At 37.8% G+C, this 26,394-nt stretch overlaps 1 protein-coding gene across 1 annotated transcript; it reads right to left on the minus strand.

The window, feature by feature from the left end:
- Positions 1-25,639, minus strand: LYPLAL1 (lysophospholipase like 1). The gene is made up of 5 exons (XM_035563140.2): positions 25,508-25,639; positions 22,088-22,187; positions 12,065-12,234; positions 1,115-1,230; positions 1-504 (listed from the first exon to the last, which is right to left on the minus strand). The coding sequence occupies exons 1-5, from the start codon at positions 25,590-25,592 to the stop codon at positions 268-270; spliced, it is 708 nt and encodes a 235-aa protein (XP_035419033.1). The 5' UTR covers positions 25,593-25,639; the 3' UTR covers positions 1-267.
- Positions 25,640-26,394: the final 755 nt, after the last annotated feature.

A 26,394-nucleotide genomic window follows, 5' to 3' on the forward strand; every position in this document is an offset into this window, starting at 1 on the left:
TTACTTCCTGAATATTGTTTTATTATTTAAGAATGTTTTTAATATTATCAGTCATTATGTCCCATAGACTGACATGGATGCGTCTTCAAAAACCGGGCAAAACAGAAAAAGAAACCCATATGATAAAGTGAGTTTTAATAGTCAGCACCATCATGTCAGTACTTAAGTGAACTGTATGGAATATAAGTGTTTACCTGAAAGTGTGCTTATATAGTATATATGATATTAAACCCAGAAACATCAGAAAGTATATGAAAGCTGCATCTTTTATTCATTTGTCTCTGCTTCAGTGGGCAATTTCTTTAGAATCCAGGTTTTTAGTTTTTCTATTTCAGTTCTGTTTAACTCATGATTAAGGTTTGGAAAAGTATGAAGGGATGTTGATACTCCCAGTGACTTTAACATCTTGTTGGTTTCTTCACCCCAAGAGTAGAGAACTAATTCATCCGCAGTTCCATGACACTGAAATAATTCTGGAAGGACGCTTTCATTTCTTTTCAAAGTCTAGATAGAGAAGAAACACTGTTAGACACATCACTACAATTTTTCAAAGAGTAGTTACAATTACATGGTGACAATTCACATAGCATTTCATTTACTTATCTGCCTTTTAGTGTGCATATCATACTGTCTACAAAAGCAAACAAGGAAATATAATTGGAAAAAAATGCACTTCAAATTCCCATGTGTTACCTCTTGACAAATTATAAGGTTTACATTTAGGGCTATGTCCCTCTCCAAATAAGAGAAACAGAAGAAATTCAAGACAGCAGGTGGAGCCCATGAGTGTTATAATTCACTACAAATTTTCAAAGTATATTTACATCTACAGGGACTGTAATACCTAATGACAACATGCAAAGCATTTCATTTGTTAATCTGTCTTCTACACTGACTTACTCTGAACACAGTAGTTGTTCTGTCTGTGCAAAAAGCAACATAACATCAAGGATAATCCTAAAGCCTTGTCTCCCTAATACCCTTATCTAGTTCCAGGAAATGTTTTAAGTTTAGATTATTAATCTATTGCCTCAGATGAAAAAACACTATTTTAAATTATCATGCTTTTCTTTTAGCTACGCAATATTTCTGTAAAAGCTTTTCACATACTCACCTGGTAAACAGCAGAGTCTTTATTGAGAAAACTAGACAGCGCAAAGACTCCTGCCAGATCTTGATGAAACCTATATGCTAAATGCATTGCTATTCCACCTCCCATTGAAAAGCCTCCTACAATGCAACAAAAGAAAAAGATTAGATTTTAGTATGTATTTATAACCCAGTGTCCAGTTTGATTATTTTTATCTTCGGACTTTTATCTTTTATACACAATGCAACTGAAAACCATTTTGAATAACAGGAAGATTATTATAATCTTAATCAAAACATGATTCAATTAAGAATTGAGTGGGCAGCTAAAGAACTGCTAAAGAGTCATTACTGGGAAAGAAAAAAAATCAGCCAAAACACTACTTTAGAAGGTGATTTCTGTATGGTCCCCACCAGGTACTTGAGTGCCATGGCTATGTATTCTGTGATGTTAACATAGCAAAATCTTTAAACAGAGAATTCTCCCTGTTTTTTAATGCAACCTATTTTCCCCTTAGGCTAACATCATTAATGCATGAAAGATCTTTTACTATTGTACATAACTGATAAACATTCACATCATTAGACTACCACACAGAGTTTGAAGTCTGTTTATTGTTACTCCTTAGGATAGATAATAGGGAAAACCAGCAACATACCCCACCCGAGTTCTAATGATCTCTGAATTAACGGCCTTCTGTGTTCCATAGGTCTCTTAAGCTGCACCAATTCCTCATGTGAGGATTCCTCAGGGATGTTTTTTACATGACAAACGTTTACTCATTAGGAAAGGAAAGAAATCCAGACCAGTGCATTACTTCACAAGGACACAGTACATAGGATATTATATTGACTATATCCAGATAATTACTAGCAGGAAGAATGACTGTCTTGCTAAAACATCTTCAGAATACAGATGACAATTGGCAGAACAGCTGTGACTGCAACTCTACTCAGACCAAGCTGTAACATACAAGTACTGGTGATATAATTGGTTTGTGCCAGGCTGTTAACTGGTGTTAATTAGTTGCAAAATTCTGTGCACAGACCTTTTCACACACAAGACATGAATTTAGAGATTGAAAGAGAAATACAAAAGTAGCAGACAAAATATCCAACCATTTTGGCTTGTTACCCTTCTGGAGTGATCAAAAGGAGACTTCAAAATGAGCACAGCTCATTTGAAAGGACTGTGCAAACTCCTATGGGTTGACTTAGTGCTGTCCTATGCAGAAGTTTCACACAGCTGCTAGACAAAAGCCCAGCCAAAGGAAGCAGTGTCTATGCAGCACTGAAATTGAGCCCAATGACACCAAGCAACTTGGACACTTCACTGGATCCTGGGATCACACAGCAAGTCCCTGGTGCAGGTTCAGAGGCAGAAAATGCTGCACTCTGCAATTACTAGTGTGGTAAAGGCAAGACAGTCCTGAATAGGTAATCTTCCAGCATGTTTAACTGCAGGTCCCACCGGGTCTAATACCCTTCAAGATCAGTCCATCCTGCACCATGACTGGAAGATTTAGCTTGATTTATGTAAGAATTTTTCCTACAAACATTAGACTAATCCAGACAAAGTGATTTTTCTCCCACACAACAGTATTTTTTCATTGCTGATCATTTTGTTATCAGAATTTCTATTGAATTTTTGTTTCTGCCTACTGTCACCTTGTAGTCTTCAAAATGAATATTGCCACAACTGTAACTGAATTTTCATGACTTACAGAACTTGAATCTTAGGGAGAAAGTAGAATACACAGCTGGGAAAACTGGAGTCTAGCCTTCCTTTGTAAACAGTCCTCAAATCGAATTGGAGAGCTGTATCCTCAAACCAGGTGATATACTCTGTAGCTATGCACTGGGGAGCTAGTAACACCGATATTTATCTTTGGTAAATGAAGACAGACCTGCTGTTTATTCTTTGAATCAATCTTTAGTTTAAAGTTAAAAGCAGTATGTCTAAGTGCCCAATGGCAGTTCAGAAACATAGGTAGTTAAGGAAAAGAAGGAACAAGCGTGAATAAACAAAAGCAAAGCACACTCGAAAAATCTCACATAGCCCTCATCACCTGAAATTTTGGAGAAACCCATCTTCACAAAAATATTAAATATACTACTGCAAGCCTTTCACCTGCATCATCATTTCCTACCAGATACGTTCTGTCACATGTATAAGAATTTGACAGTGAAAACAAAAAAAACTGCACAAGACTCAGTAACCACAAAAATTACACCATTGACACCGCATTTAAAGAGAAAAACACAGCTTCCGAGAAAGTATATAAAAACAAAGCAAGTTACACAGTTATTACATGAATAACCTGTCCTGAGCTGAATTTTTCTTTATCCTCTTCTGTGGAATCCAATCTTTTACTTGTTCATTTCCTTTTGATCATTCTGAATAATGCTGTACCCTTCCCACCCAGGCACTTACACTGTAAGAGATCCTTTTGCATTTGTTTACAAATATTCTCCATACATAAATAAAACCCATTTTAAGTGTTTCAGAATACAATAAAGAAAAAGAAAAAGTTTGTATTGAAAACTCATTACTAGTTTGTAAATGATTTAATCTAAAATTTTGTACCCAGTTAGTCACAATCTGGCAACTCTATCTGCAATTACTCACCAGCAGTCTTTGACAATGCAGTCACCTTCTGTTTAGAAAAATATTAGGTAATGGTGCTTTCATGTGGCTTATACTACTATGAGAAAATGTAATACATAGGACTAGTTCTTTGAATTTGGTTTTCTAGGGGAAAACCTGAATTTTATCACTTGACACCACAACAATCTCTGAGCAGATGCCATATAGTAAATACTTCAGAAACAACAATTTGTATAAGCATTTGCAGTTGGAGGTAAAATCTTTCACTTACAAGAAGCACTACAGTGTAAGTTTGACATAACACAAAAAGGCATGTTCATTCAGTTACTTCTGTGGAATTCAAATTTCAGATTAAGATAAAAACAGTACAGATACTACATGAAATAATGTATGAAGTGACAGAACATAAGCAACACAGAAAAGTACAAATATACTTATGTACACTGACAGTTTCAGTATAATAAATACTGAAACATTACAGCATTGCTAAGCATACTGTAATAAGTTCAGATCAAAAATGACACTACATTTCAAATGGGAATTGGCAAAATGCAGCAAGACCCTTCAAGACAAACTTATATGCTAAGAGAACAAAGGCTGTACACAATGTTCAGAATTTACCAACGTTTCACACAAAAACTGTGCGTATTTTCCATTTTTCCACCCCTTATCTATTTTTAAAGAGGTCTGTGATTATTGCTTAAGAGTTAAAATAAGGATTGGATTTATAATGTGCAGGAGCAGTGATCTAATAGTATTATTTCTCCTTCCATTTCAGGAAAGCAATTAGCCATTTGCATTAACTTTCCTGCATTACAAAGGAGGTTTATGCACAGGCTAAAACATAACTGCATACAAAATGGACTCAATTCAGTAAAATCATTTAATGGTTACTGCAGCCAAGGCTGCCCTTGGGCTGGTGGGGAATGTGAAGCTCATTCTTGTTGGTGATAATGAGGTCCAAGATAGAGAAGTCAATGAGGAGACGTGCTATCATTTGCAAAAGGAAGCTATCATCAACACCTTCCAGGATGCCTTAGTCACTTTATTACAAATAATGATTATGGATTTATGAAACACCAAACCATGTCACTTTTCAGGTCTTTCCAGCATAATTTTTAAAAAAGCAATCACAGCTGTTTTTCAACAGTAGAAATCATAGTGGCAGGAAGCAATCTTCATTATTAATCATATTTAGTGCATGAATTCTGCCACCTGCATAGGGTACAGATCTGCTGCTTGCAGAGACAAAACTTGAAATCTTGCATGAGTTACTTTTGCAGAGGCAGAAACTGCTTTGTTACAGCACAGAATCACAGAATTGTTGAGGTTGGAAGGGACCCCTGAAGAGGAGTAACCCCCCACTAAGCAGGATCACTTAGAGCACATTGCACAGCACAGCATCAAGAGGAAGAGGAATAGCTATGCCCCAGGCTTTTATAAGATAAGGATACAGGCTTGTGTGTAGGGGGTTCATCTTGGAGTGTTTATTTTAAGCAACATTTCTTTCTTTGTTTCTCTCTATTAGTTATCTTTCATCTTCCCTGAATTTCTCCAAATTTGTCAGTACGGCTTTGGTAACAAAGTGGAAAGAGATGGATGTCACAGAGCCTGTGCCAGCACAGTGCAAGCAGAGACAGTTACCCTTCTGTTCTATGAGGCTACACCAGCACTTAGAAATTGCCTTTGCCCATTCTGTTATCATCACAATACATTACACACTTACCTAATTTTCTTTCCATTTTCCCACCATTTTTCATTCTCAGTTTCTTTCTTTGAGATTTTAACTTAGAGTTGCTTTAATCAGTTTATCATCACGATTTTTTTCCTAAAGCTACATTTCAGTTTACTTTCTGCTCTCCCTAGGGACTTTGTGATTTACCTTCTATTAATGGTAACAGCAAAACCTTGTTCTACACATCATCTGCAAAGAAGCCTTCTGTTCTGACCTTCCTTTTTCACATGTGAATGGAAGTATTATATACATTTAACAGTGCTCATATATGAATAACAGAAGAGTACAAAAATGCCAGTGGAACATCAAATTCCCTTCTCTACAGAACTCCCAGAACACTGCTCCTGTGTAAGTGCTTCAACATTTACTTTGTCTCAAGTGAATTTCCTCAGAGCAGCAATTTTCTCCTTTTAACCTATCTGTGAAACTTTACCAAACACTAACCTTACACACTAGAAGAACTGAAACGAATGGTTTAACCCTTGCTAGAAGGGTGTTACTCTGTCTGTTACTCGGTGTCTTTACAACAACAAAGGCAACTTCCCCTGACTGCATCAGCCACTTCCTCTTGCTAGGAACATGAATAAATTTGCTATTCAACCTTCTCCCCAGAAAACAAAACAAGCTTTTAAATGTGTATTTAAGTGGCACCAGTTTTACTGCTTTCTTGTAAAAAGTATACAATAGTTTCTAATGCATCATTTCACAATAAAACTACAATCCAATTACGCATTTTTTCAACTGAAACAGGTGGTAGAGGGGAATTCAATACGTGTACCTAAGCAATGATATTTTTTTTAAGCAACAGAAAGAAATAGGAATCGTGAAAAGCCTCAAATCAATTTTTACAGATATTACTCTATCAAAGTATTGCTCTTACTGCTCTATCTACACCTCATGTGTGTTCATGATTGTTTCTAAGAATGACAGAGTCCTGCTGCAATACTTACCTGACATTTTTATGGACAGTTCACTCTTTTAATATTGAGCATGAGTTCTGAAATATCTACAAGTGCAGACCCCCATAGCCCTCATGTGGTTTTATGGTGCTCTGCTCAGATGTGAGTACCTCTTCTCTTGGCAGTCAGGCTATAACCAGCAGGATGGAGAAAGATGCATGACAATACTCCAAAACCAAATTTGCTCCCAACAAGAGAAGTCCTAACTTTGTATGCATGAGGTATGCATGAGGTACAGAAGAGGAGTACATCTGGGGGCAAGTCAAAATGAAAGAAGGGAGGAAAAAATTAGGTGTGAGCACAGGAAGGAAAAGATATTCACCACCTTTTAAGTACAAACATGGTCTAACATCAATGCCAATCACCGAAGAGTCTTCTAATAAGATCAAACAAGCCATTCTGTTAAAGAAAAGTTTCCCCATTGTTAAACTTACATTAAAAAATAAACTTAGAAAACTTCCTTTGCAACACCTCCTGTCATTTATGCCTCAGCTTTGCTCACTACTTCCTGCCATATTTTTTTTTATCTCATACCTTTGCTTCTTCCATGCAATCTGATACACTAACAAACTCATCCTGAATACTAATCCTCCCTCTTTTCAACTCCTTCCTTAAAAATAGAACATATTTTGTTTCTTTGCAGAAAGTACCACCTATGATTCAAATAACCAAATCTCTAGCAACTATTTGCTGCATTGCTTGCAGCTAAAATGTTTATATTTTGTAAAACAGAGGAACTGTAAATGAACATTAAACCACATGAACATTTTGGAAGCATACACACATCTCAGAGCAATCTGCATCAAGATAACCTATTGCTTCCTACAACAAGGTAGCAGGTCTGGGGATAGGTAGGAAGAATGCCTGACATTTCTTACGTTAAGGCATTTTTATGATGTATCTTAAATCATCTACATAAAACAATTTAAGGTATAAAATGGTTAGGATAACTACATTCAGAGGGGAGATAGTGATGGTGTCACAATGAGAAGTGTCAAGAACCACCCTATTATATTTGCAAATGACATCAAGCTGGGAAATGTACAACCAATACTGGAGACAATGAGAATCTAATATGGCACTGAAGAAACGAAAAATGCCTGAAGGATATGCAGAAGTGCAAAGTACCACTTTTGGGCAAACTGCAAGGTTATCTACACAACTACATAAACCTCCAATTGACTTCTTTTTCTTAAAAATAAGTCAACTGGAGATTCTACTGCATCACAAGTCTTACATATAAGATGTCAGAGTGCTAGGAAAAAAAGGACTGAACTAAGCAAGAAACCATTTCCAGTCATCTCAGCCTTAAAAGACCTTGGATGAAACTCTGCATCTGATCTATGGTGGTATTTCTAGGAAGGTATAGATATGCTGAAAACAGCCCAAAGGAGACAAAGAAGAATGACTAGAGCAGTAGGAAATATGGTCTACTAGGAAAGGTTTAAAACTGAAAAGCAAGGAGGGTGATTGTAACAACCTGTAACTGCATAACACGAAAAGAGGACGAAAACAGCCTATTCTTTATGCTCACGGTACAACAAGTATTCACGTTTTTAAACTGATCACAGAACAGAAACTATGTCATTCATATGTGAAATGTCATTCACACTGCATATCAAAATTGAAAATGTGCCACCTTTCGAAGCCTCCCATTTTTAGGTGCATCAATAAACAATGCAAATTTACTCTGAAGCACTGAAAATTAACGTAAAGTTTTCTGATATTATGGGGGAGACAGACTAACAGTACTGCATTGAGCCCAGGACCTCATCAGCATAATTTAGATAAGCCACAAAGCCATGTAATGGGTGGTACAGAAAGAAATCTCATTTGAATTGTAGTGACAAATGGTAATGCAAAACCATAAATTTACTCTGAGAGCAAGGTATTAAGTCCCTCTAAATGAAGACAACATTTCCCTAATAAAGACAGAAGATACAAGATGAGATGACAGCCAACGCTTTCGAGGCCAAAATCATAAAATACCAAGATTGTAGGTGAAGTAGTTTGCCCAGTGTTTTAATGATTCATTGTTAAATTTTCATCTTTCCACCATATTTACAGTATCCTCTTTCTCTGGGATGTCAAAGCCAAGTTATTTCCTCCCCATCCCATTCTCACACACACAGATGGAAACACTAATATTTACACACACAGAGGCACAGAATTTTCATGTTACTTCCACCATGGTTCAGTAGCTATGTAAGAAGTCTAGCAATAAACAAAAGTGGTTGTGTCTTGTGTTATTGTTACAGTACAAGGGGTTAGGAATCATGCATGTGATTTTTGGCATACAGTCAAATCTACAGGACTGTTGCTGAAAGTTTATTTTCACTGGCTGCTTACACAAGTGACTACAGGTGGCAAAGCCCAACATGCTTGGATCAGCATTTCTACACTATACTAAAAGTGACCTGTAAAAGAAGGAAAGTACTAAAACAAGAACAGAGAACAAAAGGACAGCCTTTCACTGAAACGTAGTTGACTGAAGTGAGCAGAATCAGTATGCTCCAAATGAGAAGCGGCTATTTCTGTATTTTTACACACTATCACAATGGAAGTGGTAAAAAAAGAAAGACAAAAAGACCCATCACCTGCAAAAAAAACAAGTCAGCTTTAAGTAGAAAATGAAATTATTATCCCACATTTCAAAATGTGTTTATTTGCTTAACTAATTTAGTAATGAATTTAGACATTTATATAGAACTAAATTCCGTTTTTAATAAGGGGTACCATCAAAGGTCCAAGTGTCATAATTTGACAAACTTCATCATATTCTTATCTCCAAAGTCAATATAAACTACTTGGAGTTATTTGCAAGTGCTTTAGCCAGGAAGACCACTAAGAGTAACATCAAAGGAAGTGACAAGGGAAGTGACTTCCATTATCAAATTCAGAGGATGATATTACTTTTGAATAATTAATACTTCAGTAACAGTTTTCCTTCCTTCCCCCTACAAGGTCAGGGGAATAAAAACCTCAATGAACCAGAAGTCCACTTCTATCCAAAGACCTCTATATTAGGGGGAAAGCAACACATCAAATTGTCAGGAAAAAAGAAGGGGTAGATGAGCCACATGCCACTACAAGCTGGTTGGTACAGTGAATTTACTTGCAGGTTTTAATAATACTTTATCTCCAGTGCATTAATTCTTTAGAAGCAGATTCACAGTACAGCTGTTAAAAACAAGGTTGCTGCGATGTTTTTATTGATATAGAAAATGAGGGGCATGGCACAACCAGACTCCATCCTCAGGTTTAGGGTTCAGCTCTACAGGCAGCTGCTTCTGGATTTCAGAGCTAATTGTGCTACCCAAACAAACAGCACAGGCTGTAATTTTTCTCAGAACACATGATCTTACTGTACCCATAGTCTTCAGCCTGGTGGAAAGTTTGAATGACTCCAGAAGGACAATCATCCCCCAGAACACCAGGTGCTGGGCTTCTCATTTTCCACTGCTCAAGTGCCTGCCCCTGCTTCCCCTCTCATCCCACTCACTCTCCTTTACACAGTGCTCCCTCTGATCTTGCCTTCTTATCCCACACCTCAGAGCTGTCAGCAGCTGCCCACCTTCCTGCTTGCCCAACACCTAGCTCGCCCTCATCTAACAATATCTTACACTCATCCTCAGCCTGTAATTTCTAGTCCACTATTCCATAAAAAACCATAACCTTCAATCTTGTTACCCTCCTCATACTTTGTTTTCTTTCCACTCATTAAAACTCCCACATATTGCAAAATAGACTGTCCTACAACCCCGTTCTCCTTAACCATTTAACAACCATCTCATTCTCTGTGGCTCCCTGCTTATGCAACTGTTCTCAGATTGTGTGACTTACCTGAAAAAGACCCCCACTGCTCTTCACAGACTTTTGTCCGTGTCCTCCAGTCCCCTTCTAAGCTATTTTGTTTGTACCTTCTGTAAGACATGTATCATTACAGGCTTTATAATTTGGTGCAGAGGGACTGAATGCATCTTCATAAACAGTGGCCTCACATTCCCTGTTATAAGGCTGCCGGGTGCCTTTACAGGAATTGATTTCCTCTAAGAAACAATGCCAGAATCTGGCAAACTATTTACATAAAGTCCCACCTAAAACAACCAAGGATGTCACATTATGCTGACTCTGATATTTAAACCAACCTTTATGCACAGAAACCTCACAGGATCTGTTCAGCTTCATTCTGCATTGGATCCCATGATGGCTAATCATTAAAACCAGCACAGAGAAAGCACAAAGTTCCCATTGAAGAGCACAATCTTGTGCAGCCATATGTGACAACATTTTCCACTAGACAATTTTTTTAAACAGATTCCTTTCTGCACTTTGGCTGCAGCTAATTCAGGGCTGCCTTGTTTTGTTAAATAAAAATAAGATTCAACTATATAGAAGCAACATCTGTAACAGAGGCAAGGAAACAGTACCTTACTCTAGAAGCCTGAAACCAATGTTCTTAAGAACAAAGAAAGTATCAATATTTTTTTTTCCTTACAGAGGAGGCATGCGAGTGTGCAGAGAGAGGGACTTCCAAAGACATGCTGAAACAACTGGTGCATATCAACTTCCTTACTCTGTTTACAACTTGCAAAAAAAACCTTTCATACTCTGCACTCTCAATACTACTGATTTTGAGGGCTACAGAGAAAGGAGAAAAGCCTAGTAGCAAATTGGATCTGTAAACAGAACATCTCCCAGCTCACCCTACAGAAAAGCACCTGTGCTTCTTCAGCTGTTTCCAAGCCATCAGGTATAATACAGGAAAGAGATCAAAGAGTGTGCTGACAGCCATCCAAAACAATACATTCAGCAGCCAGGGCAACAAGCCAGAAAGGGAAAGTAAACAGAGGCCTTCAAAGAGCAACATAGGGCTAGACCAAGAAAACATGTAGGCTGAATGGTAGTGGCTCCACCATGCAGGAGCTTGATGGCATGACTCAGTTGACCATAAATTTAAAAGTTCCCACATTAAGAGTTTTTTCCCTAACCTGAAATAGTTTGTGGTCTAGCAATGGGATACTGAGCCAAGGACTCCTGAATTCTCATTCTCTCTCTCACGCACACTACTTCTTTGGCCTCAACATCCCACTACCTATTTCATAGAACTACTGCGAAGGCCACTGGAAACCTGTGGAAATTAAGGACAGGAAGACAGACATGAAATATGACAGCTAACACACCATTTGTTATCAAGTGTTAATCTTTAGTGGTGTAACATGAGACTTGTTTCCCCATGAATTAGCTTAAACCAAAATGTTTAGAGCAGTAAGAAAAAGTCCATGATTATTTATATGCTACCTCTGCATTCTCCAAAATACAAGCTGCTTTGGGAAAGTATGCTTTTCCATCCTTGAAGAGGGCAAAAGGTAAGAGGTATACATTTTTCACTGTTTCAAGTAAAGCACTGCTCACTGTTTTAAATCACGATTACAAATTATAGTTTACAATAAAAACAGTTTCAAGTTACATTTTTGAGGGCATTGCTTGCAGTTAGCCTCATTCACCACCTGATACAAGTTTAAATAACTATTTAATATCCTTGAGGACTGGCTGCTGAAGGGGTTCAACAGAAGCAAGGCATGCTCATGTGAGTTCAGGGCGGAATAATTTCAAAGTAGATGATCTCAATCAGAAGGATTAAAATAAACACTTTTTCAAAAACAGTCTTACCTATTAGTATCCTATTCTTTGCGATGCCATTTTTAATCTCATCATTGATCAAGTCTGTAAGTCCCTGACACATAGAGTCAATGCTTTCAATGTGTTCTGGACAGTCATTAGAGATCTTATACCTGTCAAACCACACAGTGGAAAACGCTCCTTTCATGGGTGTATATGGCCTAGAGTGGTGGAAGGAAAAGAAACAAATGATTAACAAAGCGTAAGATCAAAGTGGTCCACGTAACTGATAAATAAAAACAATTCACTATCCGCCCAACAAAGGAGAGAAGGAACCTCTTTCAGCTCTAATTCAATCACTTCATATTTTCCTGCACTCAAAACACCATCATCCTTCAAGAGTGAAGACAACATTTGGCAACTATAAGATGTAAGTTTCAGTCAGTTCAATGTCAAGGTTCATTAGCTGAGCTAAACACTTTCAATCATAATCCTGTCAAGAGGTTCCTAATCCTAAACAAAGCTGGGGTTGAAATTTACCTGGGAACAGGACAGACTGAAATAACTGCTCAACAGGACAACTTTGAAGGATCTAGCTTTATGTGATCCAGTTGTCTTATTTTTGTTGAAATTCACAGGAGAGGTCTACTTTCTGTAAATACATGGAGGGTGAACCTCCATGTATTTACAGAAAAATTCTTCCTTCTGTTAATTTTTTTCTTAAAAAAATACAGCCATCCTCACCTTCATGAGGCAACTATCTCAAAAGTAACTGAAATAAATGCCATGGAGGTATTGCTTGGTGTGCAGACAAATTAAAGGCACAATACTTTTTCCTTCCATAATACTGTGTTGTCACATTGGTATTTTAGATTCTTTAACTTGCTGCCCAAACATCAGATAACCGTGAAAGCTACAATTTAAAGCAGCCTTTTCTTTGTTTTTACATAAAGAAGATTAATTGAGCTCTGAAATCCCATGAAAGGTGATCTAATTGCCTTGCAACAGTTCCACATTTTAATACCAAACACAGTGCTTTGAGTTCGATGCTTCAGCTCAAAACCAAGCCCCCTAAAATCCTTAATTGCAATGTTTAATCAGCTGGCACATTTCATTTTTACTTAAGCTCAGATGAGTTCAGATCAGATTACAGATCAGATTTGCCTAAAAACAGACAGCCTTTGATAAATTTGTCTGGATGAGAACCCACTGAAAAACTAACATTGACTTCTGCGCTCTCTTGCCTTTTTTCAGTATTAGGATTAAACAAAACCACAACTAGCCTAAAATGAGAAAGCCACTATTTCAATTATTCTTAATGAAGGAACAAATTCTGCTTTTATTAATACCAGAGAGGTTTCATATATACAAATGTCTATTTCAAACACATAAATGCTTCCACTAGCAGAAGTGTACAAGAGGCTGATGACTTTTTGTATTACTCAGTCACACAGGTCAAAAATGAGAATGCAGATTTTCTTCTGCCAGGTGCTATGAACATGAAATATGTAAGATTCATGACAAAAGCTGATGAACCAAGCATAAAGAAAGAGGCAACGAACAGCAGACAGGTACACACACACTACACTGTTTCATCTATTTGAACACAGCCTCAGTGAAAAGTACGTAAAAACTGAAACAATCCACTGTTACTCAAAATGGCACACATGTATGTGGTCAACTTTAGTACAGAGCACACTTTAAGTTGTCCCTCATTTGCTTAATTTGAAACTAAACATTTACTTAAGCACTAAAATTAACATGTACTTTTAAAATTAGCCCTTACTTCTCCACTAAAAAAAGGTAACCATTAAAGTAAAGGAAGTTCAGTGGAAATACTTCATACACCCAACAAGCTGAAGATAAATGAAAAAATTGTTTTACTTTCCTAGCACTAAGACTGTGTCTAGGACTCTTCCCAAATGAATTCATCAACACCTAAGAAACAAGATTACAAGTTTCTGATTACAAGTTTCTAATTTACCTAAGTTTATCAGTTTCTAAGAGGAGCCATTCCAGCCAAAATTACCAACAGTGAAGTCCATGGAGTTTCTGAAAGTCACTTGGATGATTTGATGTACAACAGACTAAGCACTTCAGCAAACAGCATTTAATTCATGGTTTAGGTTTCTCAAACACTTTTACATCAGTCCTGGTAAAAACACTTAGCAGCTAGAGCCAGAATGCTTTATTTTCTAGTAAAACCAGAGTAACTTACATATATGTTAGAAGAGATGTGTAAGGTTTTAGTATTAGTACAGAAGGTCAACCCATGATTTCCATATAATGAATATACATATTTTGCCTTAAATAAACAAAATATACTACAAAAATATTAAAATGTACTTCCCCATAACTGAAAGACAATTTAGAATCAGGACAAAGTCCATGATGAGATTATAACACTTGATCAGAAGTCAAAACTCAGGACTTTTACCTTTCTGTCTTTGCAAATTCTTCAAAGACTATTGTGTCTTAATCCCACAGGAAAAGACCCCCAAAGCAAACAGGCAAGACTTTCAGCTGTCTCAAAAACATCCTTGCAACCACTCTTGATTTCTCAGAAATGCATTAAAAATAACTTTTACATAAAGCTGAGAAGTAAGATTCTTTTAATGGTTCACCCAACTGGCACATCTGTTTTAGTCATTCACCTTGTTCCTTAAATAAATCCCTTTATTAGTTGGCACACTACAACTCAGACATTACCACGGTAAACAAATATGTTTGGCATGGAACCATCTGTACAGCTCCAAGAATACAGCACAAAATTTCTTCATACAATTAAACCACAAAAAAATCCCTATGTTACATTGACACGAGAGGCTGGACTAAAACATACTAATGCAAAGAAATAAGCCTGGAGTGAAGTCTCCAATTAAGCACAGCATGGTCAGTTATGTCAGTTAGAGACAGCATCAGGCCGAATGGTCATTTTAAGTTTGGATTTTTTTTTTTCAACTTTCCTAAATTCAATCAAAACTTGAAACACTAGTCCTAATGCATTTTTGTGTGCCTCACTTATTCTCTTTTTAAATGGTATTGAAAAATAAAGCTGTGCCCCTAAACCACATGCTTTGGAAACTCTGAATACAAATATATAGCCCTGCCCACACCCCAGACTTTGTTCATTTTTTTTGAAGGATGTGTTTTTCCCTTGCTTATTAGGCCCCTGGAGCACACAAAGGATTCAAGATGATATCAGAAAACAAAAATCACAAGTCCTTCTTCCAGATATATCCAACTTCCCAAATTGTTCCCAATTTTAAGAGATGTTTAAAACAACTTCCTAGAAGTGGCACTAACTCTCTAAGATAAGATGATGGAAGGGAGATACGGCTAACAGCATTTAAGAAACTGCAGGCAGGTTCCCTCAGGAAGAGAAACTTTAAAATGTTTCCTAACACTTGCTCCAGGCCATTTTTTCTTATTACTTCACAGGTCTTCTTTTTCAAGGGTGTGTAACCATTTTAAAGGGTTAGTAAGCATCTATAATGCTTGCCTTATGAGTACACTTCTTGAAGGACTGAAGATGAGAATGCAGTTTCAGGAAGATCCTACATACCTAACATCTGAATGTCTTAAAAGGAAAATATATGCTGTAAAACTGTCAACCTTTTAATCTTTTAAGCATATATTCAAATACAGAGGTGATCTTCACTGTTGGTTTCACTGCAAAGTTCGTAAGTAACACAAATCATTCATGTTTTCACAAATTAAAGATAGGTAAGCTTCTGCTAATGTAAGTTATGTACCAATTATGAAAATGTAATGAAAGCAAGCAGTAATGCCTCCATCTTCTTCTACTTACATGAAACACGGAGGCCTAACCATGTTTAGAATTGTGTCAAATAATTTGAAGTAATCTTAACAGAAGTGGACAGGAACCAAGTAATGCCACACAAGGCTCAAATTCAGATCTAAAGGCATACAAAACTCCATCTCCAAAATGTTATTAACATAGCAATTCAAATAAAACTAAATGTGTTTTGTTTGTTAACCAATAAATCACTGTCCCTGTCAAACATTAAGACCTAAAAAAATACAACAGCAAGAAAACTAGCTGCTTTAAATAAGAAACATGAGACAGCACCTTGATAAACAGTAAGTATTCTTCCCCCAACTCTTCCTCCTAATGAAAAAATATATCACTGCCTCTACATTCAGCACTACGATCACCCTGCTAATACAAACCCCAAGCCATCACCAGTGGTTTACAACTTCCTTGAAGTTCCAGACAGAACTTCCTGAGATGTCAGACGGAATTGGGAATTTATCATGAAGTTAGGCTTCAAGATTCACATAAAGGAAGACATGTTAAAATTTCTGAAATCTTTAATTTTGCTTCCTTCTCAAATCTATCTCCTTTCAGTTAGGAAGCACAGTCACATAAGACTTTGTAATGTTGTCTTTTAGAAGTCTACACATCCCTTCAAGAAAATCTACAGAGCACATTGCCAGGTTACTCAAGTTCTAGAAGCAAGTCTTGACTCTGTTAAAACTGATGGGAGTTTTTCCAATGAAAGCAAGTTTACTCCCCAGTCTGCAACAGAAAACCTGGTTCATAATTCTGCTTTTGATTCCCACTGTCTACTTGAATCAAGAAATGAATTAGAAAAAGATAGGGGGAAGGCAGAGAATCCACTTATTCAAATCAAAAGCATTATGCAAAGAGCTAATCCAAATTGTACTTTATGCTAAATCTGAGGCTCAGCACAGTTTACCAGTGAAACTTTGTGGTATGGTAATCTCAGCATACGTATCAGATTTTTTTCCCCAGGTGTAGGGGTGGTCACTCGTGGATTTGTACATATCAGAGAAACAGCAATAACATTGTGGTTGAGTACGCCATAAATTACCTTTCCCACATTACCTGTGGCTGCTTCATAAATTCACTGAAAGAAAATTGCAAGAGGCAAACCAAGGCTCTGATCTGATTCAGTTCTCCATTAAGGGGTTTGAAAGATATTTTAGTTTTCAGAACAGTATCCCTTCACAAGCTGGTGGCAAAGAACACTGAAGATGGATGAATGACATTAGCTAAGCACAAAAAGACCCTTAAAACTCTAAAAAGACTGTAAAGCAATAGTACAGAGTGACAACTTAGAATCCCACGACTGCTTGATGGAGGGCCCATATGTAAAAGACTATCTCCAGTTCTTCAGCATTGGAAAGTGGTTGAGGGAAGAAACGCAAAAGGAAGGATGTTTAAGAGTGTGATGTAGTTAAAAGGATTAATAATCCTAGATTATTGCCAGTAAGTTTTTCCTTGTCTCCCTCAAGCACTATTAAAGCATCTCTGACAAGAGCTTATTGCATTCCACATAGTATTTAGTATATATCCACGTTTTCCTCAGCTAATGGAAGAGGAGCAATAAAAGGAAAATATGAAGTTTGTCCATACTATGCTTTCATCATTATTATACAGAATATGGTAAATTTCTGCTTAGGAGGAGAAGAAAACTACCCCGTAATACAAACCAAAACCCTTTTCACTTGTCCCTCAAAATTTCACTTCTAAAAAGAAGTCTTTGTGTTAAATTTATGAATGAGGTTAGGGCTCACAAAAGTGAAGGATTAATAACATTTGCTTGAGCCAAACATACTATGATAGGCACCATGCACGCTCCCCAATGCAGCTCTGCCAATCCATCTCAAGTCTGACCTGCAGTACCCCTGCTGCTTTTCCAATCCTAGGCCTCTCACAAGGAGAGACTGCCAATGCAGCTGAATGGTGCCAAACTGTCTGGTGGTTTTGCAATATAGCCAAATGGGGACTGTGATGAGATGAAACTCATTTCCACTGTGAGCAGAGCAAAGATGCGAACCTAGGTAAAAGGATGGAGACCAATGCATATAATACTGAGAAGCTCAGAGCAGCCACATAGTTACAGACAACGGAAATTAGAATATATTGAAAAAATAGACAAACTCTGCAGAGACACATTGGCCATAGAAAGGTATGTTGAGTGAATGTCAAAAAGATCCACAAAATAGCCTGAGCAGTATTTATAGTTTACTTTCTGACTTGCAAAAGAGGAGAGCTGTCAGAATGGAATGCTAGACAACGCAAAGAATCTTTGACCTAGATTTTTTAAGGGAATTATAGAAGGTAAGGTATACTTATTAAAACAAATGTAGCCTAAATGGTTTTAACTTTACCACATTCGCTCCTGCAATGCCAATTTAAACTATCACTTTCTATCAAAAAAAGGTTAAATTGGGTGGTATTCAGTTCTGATTTAGAAACTCAATAGAAACCTAATGTTTAAGTCACAGGCATAGCAGCTGAAACAGTATTTAAAGCTGTAACCATCCTGACCCAAATAAAAAAAGGAGAAAGAAACCCTTTCCTTTAAAACTATTACTGTAGACGTGGCTTTAGGGATTGCATCAGATACTAGGTCTACAAGTTGAGATTCTGCTTTTTAATTAGGAGATATGCACTAGCATTACAATGGAGAGGAAATACCAATTCTGTTGTCTTTAGCACATTAGCACCAGTATGTTAGCACTGGTCTTGAAAGAAAGCTAAAGCTGAAAGAGCAATCTACTAAAATAAAAACTTCTCATTTTCAGTATCCCAGTTGCCTATATTACAGAGAAAGTAAAAACCCTCTCTAAGAAGAATAATCTTAAAATTCAAGTTTGTAAAGCAAGACATTTGAACAAAATCTGCATGTACCACCTTCAGGTATTTAATTTCCAAACATACCGCACTTTCAGTTGCTGCTACTCTTGCTGCATCACACTGAGTCTTCAGATCTGTGTATTACTCAAGCATGCTCTTAACCGCAAGAATTTTACTGTGATTTGCTATTAAAACAGCTGCACAGTTTCTAACTACATTGTTATTTTCAGTCAGGAAACAGGCAAATTTGAGACACTTAAGACACTCCAAAGTGATGGAGAAAGCGTGAAAATGCTGCACACATTTCATCTGTTTGGGGGACATCCAGTGCTTATTCTCTACATAGACCCTGTATATAATATAAAGTGATTGATCAAATAAAAAATAAGCCTTTATAAAAAGGTCTAGAGCATTTTACAGAGACCTACGGAGAACAGTACAAAATATTTTTTATAAAACGTAGTTCAGAACTGTTCTAGTGCTTGTACCCATATAGGGAAAGTACCCTCTACAGTGTTTGCTGAAATCAATGCTAATCAAGCAGAAAACACGTTTTAGAATTCTTCTAGATTACATGCTGGGATGGTTTTCCAAAATAATTTTCAAATGTATTGACTCTTGAATCAAAACACGCCTGAACATCTGATGCTGTAGTAATAAATGAAAAACACGTGTATCAGCACTGGGGATAAAATCTACATAAATTGAAACAAAATCAATCCACCCTCCACAAAGAACAAAAAAATATGCTTCATTGAAAAATTTGAATTCCACTGCTTTTCAGAACTCTTATGTGCTGAAGAGCATATAAGGCCAAGTCTACAGATCTACCTATCAGCAGAATTGTATCAGTAAGAATTGTGAAGAGGTATTTCTGACCTGCACTTTATCCTGTGAAAGCCTGTAACACTGCAGTTGTATCATCAAACCTGCTTTTACTGGCATAGATACTTTGAGAGTGTTCAACATGTATGTGGTAAGCTATGCTGGAAAAGACAGGAGCTTACAGACTACGAACTACATCCACATAAGCAGCATTTTGCCAGAAGAGCCTATTAGCCAAGCAATCCCACATCTTGCTTAACTTCAAGCTTCTCTTTGATTTCATCATGAGAGTAAAAACCTGCTGGCAAGCTTTGCACTCTGCTAAAATTGACAATGCAGTGGCAGGTTATGCCATCCCCCTCATCCCTGTAGCTTTTTACCAGCACCCCTCTTTATTTCCACATGTTCAAAGGCTGGATTAGAACTTTCTTCAGCATTATCTGTACACCTGTGGGTATCATTATCAAGGACACTTAATTCTCCTGTGATGCCAGAAGCATTTAGCATTCTTGTCAAAACATATATGTTTTGTGTATGTGCATGTGTGTATATATATTTATACATACACACAAAATTAGCATATATTCAAGTGGCTAATGCAGATAAAGTTATTTGAATGTTTGCTATTCAAGTTTGGATGTTCTAGGCCTTGTTTTTTTTTTCTGTGGACAGAAGAAGAGCAAATATTGCAAACATTCCAAAAAGCATAGTGTGTTTTGAACTTGAATACCAAACCAACATTGAAAGGGTTTGCAAAGGCTTCTGTTACTTCTGCTTCCACCAGTAATCCATACCTTCACAGATTTCACTTCTCATTGCTGCGAACAGTGGCAAACATCATCGTATTAAGGATTTCTGTTTTATTTCACTATGTCAGCTAATGGTGCTTATCAGCAACAGAGGGTTCTACATCAATATTCCTAAGCATACTTCATATTGCCAAACAGTGTGTGTACTTTTTCTTTGAATACAAAACTGCTCACAGCTTTGCTACGAAACACTTTTGAATCAAATCCTAAACAAATTCAATCTGCTCTAGAAATGAGTAAGAATGGCCTCAGATTAAAAAAAGAAAGAAGTTAACTATTACTCAAATCTTGCAATTACAACCATATATTTCTTCCCATCCCTTTACCAAATTAAATAAAACCTAAATAAAACCAAAGCCTTATGATAAAAACAAATTCCCCCAAATGCCATTCGACTCTGATCTTACTGGTTATTAATACATACATACTTTATATACAGGGTTATCCAAAAAACAGAAAAATACTGGACCTCAAAATTGCAGTGGGATGGAAGAGTGAAGCACTGGCCTAACAGACACGGTCTAAATTGCTTCGGCTACACATAGCATGTGAAGAAAGAATTTCATAAGGAAGAAAAGCCTCAGCATTTCTCCTGTACTTGCTGCTGATTGGGAAGAAGTGGAGCCCATCAGCATGTTTGATACAATACTGAAAACTCTAGCCATCACTTTAGCCTGTCATCGATGAGCTAATGATCACAGTATTTACAGACAGTCATATCTACTACCTGCTAACCCCAAATACACTGCTTCAAAAACTTCTCATGGGCTTGATTTTTCTGTTACAGTCAGTATATTCACACAGTCTCTCAATGGCTTTTCCTGCCTAAGTAGATCATAAAAATACATGGTCAAGGAAAGGCTTTTCACATATTAGTGAGTGCCAGACAAAATCTACTATTATACTTGTTTATACCCTCCAAGAATTTTTTTCAAACCTCTGTACCTTGAAAGTCCATGTAGAATGTCACAATTTCCTTTCTCTTTCAGCATTCAACCACACTTCAGAACAAATTCAGATTGAAACTTAAGCCCTATTATCTTTAAAGGAGACATAACCTTGGCCCAAAGACACCTTAAAAAATGGACTAAGAAAAAATAAACATCTTTGAAATATAAAGGCAAGTCTTTAGGTTACTAAATATGAAGGTAGGTACCCAAATTCTGGCCTTTTCTGGTTAACCTCCTTAGCTTCCAAATTGACAGGAGTATATATTTTATCTCTATTTCTAGTATACCACTATGACAAATATCACTTAACAACAAGATTTTACCTACAGCGACCATTGAACACAATTCTCTTTAAAAAAGTTGTGTCTGATGCAAAGTAAAGGAACATGTAATTTTAAATTCCCAGTCCTTCCTCTAGTAGCTGAAGATCTTTCATATCGTACTTGTCACAAAGATCAACCACCAATAAGGACTGAAGCTTGGCATTAAATACAACAAAGTATTTTAGTGGTTAATTTATGGAAGTTAAAATAGGTAGGACAGTGACCCAGAATACAGCTCTGTAATACCATTACAACACACACTGGAGTATCTTCTATGTGCACCAAGGATGTGGAAAGAGGCTACGAGGACAATGTTTGAAAGTGAATTAGAAACTGTGACTTATGTGAAGTCTTAACCATTCAGCATTACCGATGCGGGACAGCAATGCACTGTTAAGCTCTGATTTTTGTCAAAAAGCATAGACTAAGAAAGGAGGAGGAAATATTACCACAATCTGTACCAATATTTAAAAGCATACTTTACAGTACTGGACTACAGTAATTTAATCATACTGTTAAAATATACTGTTCAATACCTGGCAGGAGCTGTTGGATAAATTACTTTTATATGCTGGAAAGCCATGTCTTGATTCAAAATTTGTTTTATCCATGTTCTTGCTCCTTGGCCAGTATCACCTGTATCACAATGAAGCATACAATAAGAATTATCCTGTGCATTTAGAAGAAAAACTATACAATGTCAAATATATTTATACTAGATTTCTAAATTAGATCTGATTTTTAAATCACAAAATTAATCCTTCAAATTGTTATATTTATATATATATTCTTTAATAACTTCTATTGCTTTCACAATGAAGATGGACTCAAAGTTTCCCAGAAACAGACTCTTTAGGAGTCTCAACAGCTTAAGCTTAATAAATACTTTACTACATCCAGGGACTAAAATACCTCCTAATCAGGCCACAAGGCTTTATGTCTTACTTGCAACTTACGTTATTTGCTGGTAACAGAAACAAACAAAACCTACCAGTGAACATTTTAAAAAGTGAGTTAGGAAACCTGCTGCTTCCCTTCGAAAAAATGGATTATTTTTACTACAGCATTTTATATTAACCCACTTCAAAATTTAGTCAAGCAATAAGGAAGACCTTCACATTTAATTATGCTAGTATTATACATAAGCTTTAAGCAAAGTATCAAACACTCCCAACTATTCATAAAAGTGTTCAAGATATGAGTTTGAATTAAAGTATCTTGCAGGCTGCTCAAAAACATTAATCCAACAGTTCCATCTGAAAACTAGTTGAGATTGATTCTCAGCGTGCTTTTTTCCTGGTCTTATCAACTCAGCATATATACAAAACCCCTATTGACTGAAGGGCAATGAACAGATGTACAAGAACTCAAACGCAGCACGTGTTCCTTGTGAACAAATATACATCAATCTGAGTTAGTCTGCTCCATTACTTGATCTCAGATTGGTCAGGTTGACTTTAAAACTCACTGTATTCAATAAAACACCCACAGCACAAGAAAAAAGCATTGTCCTAATCCAGGTTTACTGCCACCTTGCATGGTTTATTCCAAACAATGACACATGAATATACCAATTTATTCCTAAAGTGACTAAAATTCCCCAGTGAAGGTTTTCTCTTGCTTTACCATTCACAGAAAATTCAGAGACTTATTTACATTTACAATACATTTTCAGAAATAAAAAAAGGAAGGCAAGAAGGATCTAAGCCCAGCATTTTTTTTTCTGTTGAGCACAAACAGCCTATGAAATTCTGTTTGACCTAAATATTCCAAGTGGCAATTAAACAATAGGGTCTGCAAACCAACACAGATCTTACTCTATGCTATTTTAAATGGTAAAAATCAAATTTAAATCTGTAACTGGATGCTCCTGAACACAAGCACTTTCCTTACATGAGTTGTAAGGTCTGAAGTCCCAATGCAACCTCTCAGAAGACACTGTTGAAACCCAAATGTTTCTCTTAAGAAGGCATCAATAAAGTTTTTTTACACTCTTTTTCCCCTCCAACTACAAAGCAAATCTACACATTTCAAGTACTTGCACAGGACCAACCCTCACGAAAGTAAACCTAAGCAACTATGCTTAGGCATACAACAACAAGCAACAGTTGCAGGATTAGGACTTAGGTCTCTGTAAACTCCTTAATGATGCAGAACACATCTTTTATTATTTACTCACATTTCTTAAGCTTCGCCAACTTCAGCACAAGCATCTACAGTGCTTGAACTAGTTTGTCAATGAAAAGTTAACAGAAAACTCAGTAAGTAATAGAAAAATTGACTACGGCATTGTGTGTGCCAAGAGTCCCCATAGTCCAAGGGCTCTGCTATCTGCAAGCACTTGTATGCAGAGGTAAAACATTTCAATTCAGTAATAACATGATTTTGAGGAGAGGCAGAGGAGACAGCAACAGACTTCCAAAGAGCTTGTCTTTCAAGCTGTTCGTAGATTTCAACACTGTTCTTCTGACTGTTACTGGTAAGAGGCAATTAACACAGTCAGATCTGTTACAAACCTGAAATAAACCAATGGTAACACTATCTTTTTCTCCCCTCTGAAGTAAAACATGAATTACTTTCCTTCAAAATATAGCTTGAATTTTCAAATTTTGTCTCTGTATTTGTCAAGTAAAGTTGTAAACTTACACGTAAGTGCATGTTACAACATGCAAAGTTATACACTGAAGTCTATAAAGTTACTGTACATCTAGTACAGTAGAAGATTGATTTATTTGCCTTCCTTGCTGTGCTATGAAATGGATGGATCCTTTATTTAAAATTAGACGTGCAGCACTGGGAATTTTCTAGTGTCTTTCTCTACCATTTTGCATTTCCATTCTCCACTTGTTACATTTTGTCTGCAGAAAGCATTATGGATTCATGCCATCTGACTGCCACTTTCCATCACAAGTGCTGTACAGAAAGCACCAATTCCGCTTCATACGCCAGCCCACAGCAACGGCGTTGTGGCCACCTCTGTTTTAAATTCTATTCTGCGGAATTGCTAAACAAAACCAAATAAAAGCACCCTTGTACTTCTCCCTCGCAAACACTATGACTGAAATCATATCAAAAATGAAAAATTGTAGAGTACTTTAACCACATGTGGCATCAGCCTCTAACCATAATCTTTCCTTACTCTTCCAACATGAGAGGAAATTATTTCCTCAAGCATAAAAGCATTAGCGTTAACAAGAGGGCTGAACACATCTTACCAAGCCTTTCACTTTCATTCTTTAACATGCAAGATTTGAGACAAACGTAAATAATCTGTATTATAGAAATGAAATTAATAAGCACCCACATCTTCGTTAAATTAAATATAATTACTAGCGAAAAACAAAGGTTAGAGATAGACTGAAAGAATTGAGCACTTTGACACGTGCACAAAGGCCAACAGAACAAATTTCCAAGGCCTTGTATCTACTAATTTATGACCTATGACCACTTTTTTTTTTTTGTTACGTAGACTTTTTGCTCCATTTAACGGTTCTGTTAACCCTTAGGTGAACACCGGTGGGTCCTGCCCGCAGACTGCTCACCGATGTGGCTGAGGCACGGGGCCAGAAGGCACTGGCCGGCAACCTGCTGAAGAGGCACTGTGCACAGCAGAAGCACACATTAAAAGAAACTAGTGATACTCTGTCATCAACCTTAAAAGAACCTAGCGATACTCTGCCATCAGCCTGAGCCCCCATCCTTCGCAGGAGGCCGAATGACCAGGCGCAGCAAAGCAGGGGGCACGCCAGCTCTGCGGGCAGCCCGGAAACACGCCGCGGGCCGGCCCGGCGTGCTGGCTCCGTGCGGGGAAGGCGAGGCCACAGCCGCGGGGACACGAGCGCCCGGAACGGTTCTTCCTCGCCCTTCAGCCCCGCCGTGACCAGGCCCGCCCGCCGAGCCCCTGCCCCGCCGCACAGGGAAGGAGGGAGGGGAGAAGGAAGGAGGGAGGCAGCCACCTGAGCCGTGCAGGAAGATGAGGGAGGCGCTGTGCCGGCCCGCGGGGAGCACCACGCTCCGCTGCAGCACGCCGGGCGCCGCCATGCCCGAAGCTCTCCGCCTCCTTCTCCCTCCCTCAGCCCGGCTCGGCCCGGCCCAGAGGCGGCCCCGGGCTGGCCCTGGCCCTGCCCAGCAGCTGCTGCCTGCCCCTGGCGGCGCCTCGTAGCGCCCGGCCGGCCTGCAAGGGAGCTTTCTTCGCCATTCCGGCACAATTGGGCTGTGTAGCGGTAGCTCTCACGCTACGCGGTCGCTGCAGCCGGGCCTGAAAGGCTGGAGGCTTTACGTTGAGAAAATATAAATAAATAAATATTAGGGGTTTGCCTCACCGCAGCTGTGCCCAGAGCCCCCAGCTCCAGGCACTGTCGCTCCAGGGGAAGCAGCTTGTTGCTTGTTCTTGTCCAGGCCATAAACAAAAACTGCAGCATTACTGGGTTGTTCTCACTGATTTTTTTCATCTTCATCTGTACTTCTTCAGCCTTTCAAACAGCATTGTCTTAGATTTAAAATGAGGTTTCCATAGGTACCTATAAATCTGCCCTTTTTTACTAGGCCAAGTAAAAATCTTGCCATGCTCTCTGAGTTAGGCCTGGCTCTGAAGTTCTCACTTTTAATTCCATGTTCTATTACTGCCATCTATTTATAGAAAACACTATATCTGTACAGACCCTATATTTAGAAATACCATATGGTAGGCAAACCAGGGATCAAACAGCAAAGGGAGGGGGGTGGAGGACGTCCCTTTTATGTAGCTTAGGTGGTTGGAAATGCGATTAGGCTTCAGTCTCACCAGGTGCACATTTGTGAGAATAAAGGCCCCATTGGCAAATGAACTGAGGAGAGGCAGGTG

This window comes from Cygnus atratus, chromosome 3 (assembly GCF_013377495.2).
Source record: "Cygnus atratus isolate AKBS03 ecotype Queensland, Australia chromosome 3, CAtr_DNAZoo_HiC_assembly, whole genome shotgun sequence".
NCBI classification, from domain to species: Eukaryota; Metazoa; Chordata; class Aves; order Anseriformes; family Anatidae; genus Cygnus; species Cygnus atratus.